The sequence below is a fragment of the Camelina sativa genome, chromosome 12, assembly GCF_030686135.1.
Source record: "Camelina sativa cultivar CO46 ecotype springtype chromosome 12, ASM3068613v1".
Lineage (NCBI taxonomy): Eukaryota > Viridiplantae > Streptophyta > Magnoliopsida > Brassicales > Brassicaceae > Camelina > Camelina sativa.
In genome coordinates, this window is record NC_141891.1 from 14,686,006 (window position 1) to 14,697,691 (window position 11,686).

At 31.4% G+C, this 11,686-nt stretch overlaps 1 protein-coding gene and 1 pseudogene across 2 annotated transcripts; both read left to right on the plus strand.

The window, feature by feature from the left end:
• Positions 1-1,799: 1,799 nt before the first annotated feature.
• On the plus strand, positions 1,800-5,455 carry LOC104731745 (serine/threonine-protein kinase BSK2). The gene is made up of 9 exons (XM_010451226.3): positions 1,800-2,651; positions 2,908-3,131; positions 3,581-3,716; positions 3,806-4,045; positions 4,140-4,225; positions 4,311-4,499; positions 4,580-4,738; positions 4,828-4,941; positions 5,042-5,455. Exons 1-9 carry the CDS (start codon positions 2,576-2,578, stop codon positions 5,297-5,299), a joined length of 1,482 nt encoding a protein of 493 aa, XP_010449528.1. The 5' UTR covers positions 1,800-2,575; the 3' UTR covers positions 5,300-5,455.
• Positions 5,456-9,653: 4,198 nt separating this feature from the next.
• On the plus strand, positions 9,654-11,498 carry LOC104731746 (NAC domain-containing protein 71-like; annotated as a pseudogene). Its single transcript, XR_015575210.1, has 3 exons — positions 9,654-10,643; positions 10,753-10,977; positions 11,088-11,498. The product of XR_015575210.1 is annotated as an NAC domain-containing protein 71-like (transcript).
• The last annotated feature ends 188 nt before the right edge of the window (positions 11,499-11,686 follow it).

The following is an 11,686-nucleotide window of genomic DNA, read 5'->3' on the forward strand; positions in this document are numbered from 1 at the left end:
CCTGTGGGGTATACTGCGGACGAGTTTTTTAAATTATTTTCAAAAAATTTCAAGTTATATTTATTTATTAATTTATTTGTTTTATGTAGTGTTTGAAATTGTATAAAGAGAAATTCCTTTAAATACCACTAAAAAGGTTTTTTTCCAACAATACCACATTGTAGTTTTTTTTTCCAAAAATACCACAAAATTTTTTTTCCCAAAATTACCATAAACACAAAAATTGATTTTTAAAGATGTAGAATTTTTTTTCTTTTTAGGTTTGGGTTGACACATTTAGTTTTAGGATATAGTTTTTAGGGGTAGGGTTTAGTATTTACAATTTAGAAATTAGTTTTTAGTATTAGAACTTTAGTTCAATTATGTGGTATTTTTGGAAAAAAATATATTTTAGTGGTATTTTTGGGAAAAAAACTAAATTATGGTATTTATGACAATTGCCCTTATATAAATGTATTTTATCGTTAATTTTAGGACTTAACCGGCAGTATATTACAGAATAAATTATTTTTACTTAACCGTAATTTAATCAACTTAATTAAATATGTTTAATATTCTATTATGATAGTGATAACACAATAATGAACTTATGATTCAATCATGTTGTAACAGTTAATGATAATTTAAAATTTATATTAATATTAAGCCAAATTCGTCCCGCCATATAAGTATACAACCATGTCTGTGATATTTTTTTAATAAGTGTAAATATTTATAATATTTATTTTAACCCCTAAATCTCGTGTATGACTAACAAAGACAATTCATATAACCTATTTTGTAACCAACTAATGAATCAAATAATAACTATAACTTTATAACCTATAACTATTATATAGTCTATAAAAAAAAAGATGTGTACTTCCAAAATATTAAATAGGGAATCGGAAATCACTCTTAATCCGCAGAAGAGTGATTAATTTATGAGATTTTTTGCCTATATATGTTAGTTAACTATTTTTGGAGATTTGATTTTATTCTTTGGAATATATTTTTTAAGAATATCCTAAATTCAGATATAACTAATGGCTACAACCCATATAACATATTTTCTAACCAACTAATGAATCAAATAATTAATCTAACTTTATAACCTATAACTATTATATAGTATACCAAAAAAAGTTGTATACTTCTGTAATATTAAATAGGAGATATATATATATATATATTATTTATTTTTTTAAATAGACATACATGGAGAAGGGGATACTCCTACATCTATATATTTAAGTTTGTATTAATGTTTAATTAGACTACTTCAGCATTATTGGTTGCCCTGAAGGTGAAGATGAAATGCCCTGATCTATATATTGGTTTAATTAGACGACTTCAACATTATTGGTTTATTTTTTTCTATGGAAATGAATGAAAAAATTATATTTCTATATTATACACCTACATGGGTTGTAAGAAAAAAAATATATTGTCATAGGTGTAATAATTTTGAGAGAAAATAAATAATAAATAAATTTTGCCACATACTAAATATTTTACAAGATCCACCACTAAAGAGATATATATATATATATATATATATATATATATATATATATATGAAACTGAAAAGGACCAAGTGTATTATACGAAAGAAAATGTATATTTGTCACAACCTGTCGACATAATAGTATTTTATACAACTTAAAAATGGTACGAAATGTGTGCACTGCCATATTTTACCAATCTTAAATATGAATGTAAGGTATCAATTTCCGTTACTTAAATAGACAAGTGTTTTAATATTTTTCAATCTTTTTGTCTCCTACATAATTGTTGGGTTTATGCAAGTATAGATCAGTGTAGTGCATGTTGTGTCATCAACGGACTTTGTGACTCTGAGTGCTTGTACAATACATAAATATAGCTGTGTATCCCAACGACCATAGCGGTCTTCTTCTCCTTTATACAAGATTCCTCGTCAGCTGCAAGTTATGGTGTCAATGAGCTGATAGATTTATACAAAATGTTGCGCACACAGGCAGTTAGTGCCAATGTCCATTATTTCAGTTCGGAATTTGATATGATTGGCTCTAGAAGTAATTATTTTTTTTTGTATAAGAGCTCCCAAATTTTTATAACTTTTAACATTTGTTCTCACTGTGTTATGAATTTAAATCATTTTAGAAAATTTTGGTTGAGTTAATTATTCTTGTTTGTTTAATAATTCGGTAATTTTGCAAAATTCTTTAACAAAATTCTCACATATTATCTAATCAAAATCCATATCCAAATTACTTTAATGTTCCAAAAAGAAAACAACATTTTCAAAATCCAGAAGAGCCGGAAACTTAGATTATTGTTGTTACCTCTGTTTTGTTTCCAAACTCTGTAGCTGCTTTTGGTTGGCTTAAAATTTTGACTGTCTTTTTAAAAAAAAAAGAAGTATTCCTTTGTGGGAAGATTTTATATCCTTCTACTGCCTCTTCATCTTCTTTACATAGACCAAAAGCCAAAAAGCCAAATCAAAATCCTAACTCACTCCGAGGGAGAGACGACGCAGAATCTTCTCTCTAATTCGCCGGTTATCAACTTATTTTGTTTCTTTTGATGTGAGATAGAGAGAGAAAGATAGAGAATGGGTTGTTTGCATTCGAAAACTGCTCATCTTCCTTCTCCTGATGATCCATCAGTTCCAAACAAACCAGAATCAGGTTTGCTCTTCAAGTTTTCTATCTATCATAATGTTTTAGTTTCGCCCAGTTTTTGATAGTTTGGGTATAGATTTGATTCTTCCTTTCGACAAATCATGTTTGATTCCTTGGTGGGTTTATGGTTGATTAGCAAGTGGAAAGATTAAACCTTTATGGAACTTAACTCCATTAGTTTCCCCCTAAGGTAGCAAGTTGATGCCTTTTTGTTGTCTCTTACAGTTCTGTTATGTGAGTGTGAGCTGTTCTTGTGTTGCAGTTAATGAGGAACAAGTAGATCAGGAGAATCAAGTTCCAGTTTTCAAAGAGTTTGATCTAAGTGAATTGAAGAAAGTAACGAACGGGTTTAGTCCCAGCTGCATTGTATCTGAAGGTGGAGAGAGAGGTCTCAATGTGGTTTACAGAGGAAAGCTTGAAGGCAATCGTCTCGTCGCCATCAAGCGATTCTCTAAACAGTCCTGGCCTGATGCTCAGCAGTTTGTGGTAAGAATGGTTGAAATTCAAAATTGAGATTCTTATTTTTATGTTCAGTTATTCATTGCTCAGCAGTGACCAGTCAAAGGATTGAAAATGGTTTGTTTAGTTGTAGAAGGGAATAAGATATTAGTAGTTAGTGTCTATCTTGACCAGAGAATCTGCTAATTTGTGTCTGGTAGCTGTTGATATGAAGATAAAGTAGGTAACTTTAGGTTGCAAAAGCTACTTTATCCCAGGATTCTGACCAAATTTTATAGACTATATAGTTTTATTAGATTCTCTCTTTTAGCTTTTTGTTGTTGCACATAGCTTAGTAAAGGTATAGTCTTTAAGGGTCATTATTTGAATGAGATAACAAAGATGCTTTGGAACTTTCTTTCGTCTGTTCTCTTGTCTGATAACAAATTATGGAATAACTTGGTTTGGTGTTGACCAATGATTGACTTGTGAATCAGGCGGAGGCGACTGGTGTTGGTAAACTTAGATTCAAAAGATTGGTTAATCTGATTGGTTGTTGTGCTGAAGGAGATGAGAGATTGTTGGTAGCTGAGTATATGCCTAATGATACACTCTCAAAGCATCTTTTTCACTGTAAGAGTTTCGTTAATCTTTTCGTCTTAGTTCTTCCTTTTGGATCATATCTAGAGACTTGATGCTCTCTCTTTGTGTGTTTCGTGTAGGGGAAAAACAGCCATTTCCTTGGGAAATGCGTGTTCGAGTTGCAGATTTTATCGCACAAGCACTTGATTATTGCAACATCGAAAACAGAAAGCTTTATTATGATTTAAATGCATACAGAATCCTGTTTGACGAGGAAGGTGATCCTCGTCTATCAACTTTTGGTCTTATGAAGAATAGTAGAGACGGTACAAGCTACAGTACCAACTTAGCTTATACGCCACCCGAGTTTTTACGGACAGGTAATCAAACTTACTTCAGGAACATATTTAATCATAACTTATCTTTTGTGTCTGATTTTGTTGAATCTAACGAGAGTTCTTTCTCTTTTTGTAGGTAGAGTCATTCCTGAAAGTGTAATATACAGTTATGGAACCATTCTTATAGATCTTTTGAGTGGCAAACACATTCCACCGAGTCATGTAATGTCCTTCCAACTTTTGTAATTTCAATTCACTCTATTTGGTTTTTGTCAATCTGAAATAAGTGATGAGTGTTTAATACCAGGCTCTTGACATAATAAGAGGGAAAAATGTGTTGCTACTAATGGATTCATCACTTGAAGGGCAATATGAAAACGAAGACGCAACTAAACTTGTTGATCTTGCATCAAAATGTCTTCAGTCTGAGGCAAAAGATCGTCCTGATACCAAATTTCTTCTCTCTTCAGTGGCACCACTACAAAAGCAGAAAGAGGTTTCAAGAATCAAATAACAATACTCAGTTTCTTTTCATAGCAGATTAGTAAGTTTTGTTTCGTTTTGTTTGTGTGTTAGGTTGCTTCTCATGTCTTGATGGGTTTGCCTAAGAATAGAGTTATACTACCAACTCTGCTTTCTCCTCTTGGAAAGGCTTGTTCCAGAATGGATCTTGCGGCTGTTCATGAGTTTTTGCTTAAAGCCGGTTACAGAGACGATGAAGGAGCGGAGAACGAGGTACCAGACAATGTTTACCGAGTTTTTTAGTTAACTGGTTTCCATGTCCGTCCTTATTCTCTCTGATCTGTCCGAATCTGTTTCCACAGCTTTCATTTCAAGAATGGACACAACCAGTGCAGGAGATGCTCAACACAAAGAAATTTGGAGACGTTGCTTTCAGAGACAAGGACTTCAAGATCGCTATTGAATGTTACTCAAAGGTAATATAAAACAAAACAAAACAAACAAACAGCAAAAAATCCAGTGATTGATTTATGCATTTATCTATATATAACTCTTGTAAAACTGTACTGTTACCAGTTGGTGGTGATGATGTCTGTTCCATCTGCGACGGTTTTCGCAAGACGGGCATGCTCCTACTTAATGACGAATCAACTGGAGCTTGCGCTGAGAGACGCAATGCAAGCTCAAGTTTGCATACCGGAGTGGCCTACTGCGTTTTATCTGCAAGCTTTAGCTCTTTCAAAGCTTGGAATGGAGACCGATGCTAATGATATGCTTAACGATGGTGCTGCGTTTGAAGCTAAGCGACAACAACAGAACAGTTGGCGTTGTTAAAACGGAAGAAACAGAGAGAAAAAAGAAAGTTCCAAATATTTTTATGGGTCCTTTCTAGAAACTGAATCTATTTTGTGTTCATTTGATTTGAATGGGTATAATAAGCTAGAGACACATATTTATATCTAATATATTATTTTAAATCGTTTTCTGCTATTTTGTATAGCTGGTAAAACAAAAAATGTTGTAGAGCTATTCGAAAAGTTTCACATATGACTAGACAACCAAAACCTGCTAACCAAGCGTGGACATACAAGTTTCTTAATGTACCTGATCGAAGCAAGTTTCTTGGATAAAAACTATATAATCCACAACACCATTTAGCAAGATTGACCGAAGGGTAACTCTTAAAGGTGACATACTGTGTTCATCAATTTCTTACGTCGTCATGCCTTCTTCAATTAAAAAGATTTGGTGCAGCATCTTCAAGCTCATTTACCTCACTTGTCATAATAATTATAGTTAGTTTGGAAATTATTATGGCCGAGTAATATTTAATATAGCCCATTAGTACGTAAAAAGTCTCCAGTTTTCATGAAGCATCCTATTGTAATAAAAACAAAATTAATGCAGTAGATTTAAATTGTTATAAGCAAACCCTAGATTATTAATTAGAAATGAAATTTCTACAGTATATGTAAATAGACATATATGGAGAAGGGGATACTCCTAATACATACTTATATATAACTTTGTATTAATGTTTAATTAGACTATTTCAGCATTATTGGTTGCCCTGAAGGTGACGCCCTGATCTATATATGTATTGGTTTAATTAGACTACTTCAGCATTATTGGGTTAATTTTTTTATGGAAATGAATTGAAAATTATATATCTATATACATTATACACCTACATGGGTTGTAAGAAAAAAATTATATTTTCGTAGGTGTAATAATTTTGAGAGAAAAAATAATAAATAAATTTTGCCACATACTAAATATTTTACAAGATCCACCACTAAAGATTTATATATGAAACTGAAAAGACAAGTGTATTATACGAAAGTAAATGTAGATTTGTCACAACCTGTCGACATAGTAGTATCTTATACAACTTAAAAATGGTACGATATGTGCACTTCCATACTTTACGAATCTTAAATATGAATGTAAGATATGATTATAAAGAGCTTGTAATATATCTGAGAAACTTGCCATATGATTTTGAGTTCCAGTTTTTTTTTTTTTACAAATTTTCTCAAATTGACTTTTGTTAAAAATTGATGGCTTAATTAATTATAAGTTGTGTTTTCTTTACATTACATCAACACGCTAGGGCTAGGCTCAAGCGCGAAGAACCACAACCTGCTAATAAAGTGTTGATACACGATTTATCTTGAGTTGTGAGTGATGGTAATGGTATCTAGAAACCTAAAAGATTTATATAGAATGTTGCGCACAGCTCGTTGGAGCAAATGTCCACTATTTCAAATAAATTTAGCAGGAAATATATGTTGGATGTACTTCTGATGGGTCAGAATACATAGGGTTACACTTATCATCATCATTGCCATTACTAGAGTGATGAATAAGCTTGTGGCTGTTGTGAAGTCCAACCACGATATAGGAATAGGCTTTGTCAGTGGCTACATGTATGTGTCTCTCACTAGGATGCTAGTAGGTGTCAGGATACCGTAGAAGCAGACTTGTTCATGGCTTCCGCAAAGGTATTGAAGTAAAGTTTCCATCTTACCTTCTTAGAGATTTCACATATCTGGAATTGCCGCCAAAATCAGGTTTGCTCTTAAGTTCTCTCTGAACCGTTGATACTTAAAAACTTTGGATATGTAATAGTTTAATGTTTTGGATGATTAATTACCCATACTTCTTGATATATATATATATATATATATATAACATTTTTATATGTATATTTTTGTAATCCAAATATGTAAAAATTATTATCTTTATTCTGTTCTAAAAAAATGGCTAAAACAATTTTATATCTCAATTATTTCAACTTCAAACGGCTTTATTTCATTTTAATACACCTAATTCAAAATTCAGAATGTTGATTGCAAACTGAAAATCTAAAGTCCCGATTTTTTTCTCGTAAAATATTACTTTTTGGTACCTTTTCATTTATTTATAATAGAACGTACTACATTGTATTGTTTGTTCTGTTTGTCTAATTTGCTATGTAATCCTTCACGTTAACTCATGTGGGAAAACAAATATGTCACATCCAAATAAGACAATGTGCTACATGATGACCAACATCTGTTGACACAATTAAACATGCGCAAACTCACACATATGTACGCATGTATTAGAGATTTAACAGATTTGTGTACATCTATCATTTAATATAGAAAAATTCCTTTAAATACCACTTAAAAAGTTTTTTTTTCAACAATACCACATTGTAGTTTTTTTTTCCAAAAGTACCATAAAAGTTTTTTTTCCAAAATTACCATAAGCACAAAAATTGATTTTTAAATATGTAAAATTTATTTTTTTTTAGGTTTGGGTTGACACATTTAATTTTAGGGGTAGGATTTAGTATTTAAAATTTAGAAATTAGTTTTTAGTATTAGAACTTTAATTTAATTATGTAGTATTTTTGGAAAAAAATATATTTTTGTGGTATTTTTGGGAAAAAAAACTAAATTATGGTATTTTTGGAACAAAAATCTATTTTATTGGTATTTATGACAATTGCCCTTTAATATAGTAGTCGAAACAAAAAAAAAAGATCATTTATTTGTTATATGAAATTGACTATTGCTTGTATGATTTTGCAACTCACTTCCTTTATCCCATCTTTTCTCCATGAGTTTTAATTTGACGAATGAATCAAATTAACTAAGTTGACGACGATCAACAAATACATATATACTTTTTGTCGGAATCGTGGACTAGAAAATAACACTTGTTGGCAAAAACAAGAACACGCTGACCATTGTGGTGGGTTGGTGTATTTTGATCATATCTATGATATTTATCTTATTAGTTTTGTTAGTTACGTACATATAGGATTTAGAAACTGCAAAATTTTGAGTAATGCAAATTTGACTACTGATATGAATTTAATCCCGGACATTAGTAACCAAACATATTCAAACATATATGGTACTTTTTGATATAAATAATATTTTTTCCTACATAGTGACATACAGTGTAGTCAACATAGAAGATCCGTTATTCGTATTTCGTAGGCTTACTTTAATGTTTTTCCTACCATATGACGTAGTTATTTTCATGCTTTTATCCCTTTTTCTTCATTTTTGTTGCCTTTGTCTTCTTCGTTTTCTCTTTTCTCGATTGTGTTCTCTTTAATATACTGTTAGGGGTCATGGTGACCGTTCCTAAAGTATCGGGGAATATTCTAGCTATCGTGTATATAGTCATATAGAACTAACCTTACATTTCCATCTCGTGAAGTCATTCGTTTTTTTCTCCCTCCCAAAATTTTCCTTTTGTGTGTTTTTCTTGAATATTTCAGTTATTGGGTCATACACAGATGGGAACTTAACTTTAAACTATACCTTTATATCTTAAACAATAGTAACATATTTCCGGTAAAAAGGAAACAATAAACAAAAAAAAGTTTCGTCAAAGTTGTGTTATCTCTTCTAGTCCTCTGTCTTATAAAAGTCGAAAGTGTGGTTACACTAATAAAAAGCGATTTTGTCTTACTCATGCTGACAAGGACGAACATAACTACTTACAGTATCCCTTCAAAATAGTCAAGAAAAAGTTTAGAATATAGAATGAAAAACGAAAAAAAAAAAAAGAATTAGAACCGAGTTTTTTTTTACCTAAAACTAAATATTTCCCGTTATATCAAAGAAATGAAAAAAAACGAAACAGAATTAAGGTTTATATCATTTCTACGATATACAGTATACAAGATTGACATGCACATAAGCATATCGAAAAATAAGCTTTGAATAAATTATACAAGTTTTGATGTGTGAAGTGTGAACAAGTCTATATTAGCTTTGAGACCAGGTAGGTCCATATTCTTTTGGAATTTTGGGAACTCTTTAGGACAAGCAATGTCTTTATCCGCTTTCGGTGTGTCTCAGTAATTTTTTTCTTCTCAATATTAAACGGCACTATACAAATTATAGTATTATATAGTTTTCCCCTCTAAATATTAAATTGTTTCATGATACTATAACATATTTGACATATTATTAATTAATCTTTTTTTTTTGTCATCTGATGTTATTGATACTTCTTGAAAGTTTACATTGAGAAATACATAAGCCGGCAGAAAATAGAGATATCCCCAGAGTTTAAAGCCCAAAAGAGGGAGTCTAAACCGATATAGTTTCGCAATGTGCTATAAATATCAATCACCCTACAACTATTCAACACTCTACCAACCTTCTCTTCTCTTAAGCACTCTCCTAATTAATTTACTCACTAATCACTTTTTTTTTGTTTCTTATATAGTTAAATCTCCGGTTCAAAGTCAGAGAACCCTTTTTCTGAGATTTTGACCCACAACAATTCTGCTTACTCCTCGTTATTTCCAAATTATTACCTTCATTTGGTGTCTATTGTTTTTTTTTTAGGGGTTAAACATTTTGTTTTCTTTTGCTTCGTTTTGTTATCATACGATCTCTTTCAGACAATGATCTTGTCACAAAAAGGATGCAATCAACGTGAGTTGCAGCTTATACTTGAGAACAAATTGAGTGTCGAAAAAAGTATCTATTTTTGGATTTTCCAAACAGTCGATAGATTTAGCCTGGTACTTAGTTAATTATTTGCTCTCCCTCCAGACAACTCTCTTGTGTTGCAAGCAACAAGTGTGAATTATGCAAATGGGAAGTTCATCTTTACCTCCGGGATTTAGATTTCATCCAACTGACGAAGAGCTCATAGGCTACTACTTGAGTAGAAAAGTAGAAGGCCTTGAGATTGAGCTCGAAGTCATTCCTGTTATCGAGTTATACAAATTTGATCCTTGGGAGTTACCAGGTACTTATAATGATAAAAAAAACAATGTTTTGATTACCATAACTTAAGTCATTTAATTATGTTTTAATGTTTTAGTTTTAGATAACTTGTTTAATTTTTTATCTTTGTTTTATTTTTAGATAAATCATTTCTTCCCAATAGGGATTTGGAATGGTTTTTTTTCTGCCCAAAAGACAAAAAGTATCCAAACGGTTCTCGAACCAATAGAGCTACAAAGGCGGGTTATTGGAAAGCAACCGGTAAAGATCGGAAAATAACTTGTAAATCCTCATGTGTTATAATTGGATACCGGAAGACCTTAGTTTTCTATGAAGGTCGTGCCCCATTAGGAGAGAGAACTAATTGGTTTATGCATGAATATCGTTTATGCGATGATGATCTTTCACAAAAATCACTAAATTGCAAGGTAAGATATTATAGTTTTTTTTTTTCTTGTTTACCCAACTCATAATTTTCTCATTTCAATTAATTAATGGAAAGAAACCTACAAAACCATATATATGTTTGACTTTCAGGGACCTTTTGTGATATGTCGCGTAACTAAGAAGAATGAACTCAAGACCAATTCAAAAAGTTTGAAAAATAAAAGTGAACAAGATATTGGTTCGGGTTACTCTAGCCTCGCAACTTCTCCTTGTCGCGATGAAGCGTCACAGTTTCAATCGTTCAAGCCTTCTGCTACTACAAACGACTCTTCTAGCATTTGGGTTTCTCCTGATTTCATCCTTGATTCGTCTAAGGTACCATCTATTATCTAAACCAAAATAGTTTTGTATACACTAAATACTAATACGCATGCAATATATAGTGGGCTGATTTGTGTTTTTGGTTTTGTGATCTATAATGATAGGATTATCTTCAGATTCAGGAGGTTGCTTCCGAGTACTTTCCCAACTACAATATTCCGGTCAACACGGCAAACAGCCACGTGAAATTTCCGGCGAGCTCTTCTTATTTTAATGTGGACCAGTACATTATTGATCAGCAAACATGGACAAATTATAAATATGACCAAACCGCTTCATTTGATTACTCAAACCATTTTTAGGTACAAAGAAATGTTGGGTCTTTCTTAGGACAAAAACTCCTTTTAACGTTGTTGTCTTGGAAAAAGAACTAGTTGTGAGCGTTTATCACTATTTTATTTTGAAAATTTAATTATCTTAGTTTTGTTTTTTTTTTTTAATTTTTGTTTGCTAATATAAGGATTCAGTATTATAAATTTCTTATTTGTATTTTTAATAGGATTATTTAACGTTATTTTACAGTCTTAATTGTTTTTTTTATGTTCGGATGCCTTTGGTATGAATGTATGATATATGCATATTTCATTATTTCTCTCAATCATTAATTGGACCAAAATATAACCTTTGAATTGATCTACTTTTGTGAAAGTGATAACAATCATTTTCATTTAAAATCCCAAAATTTTCTATAAAAGTTAAAGGG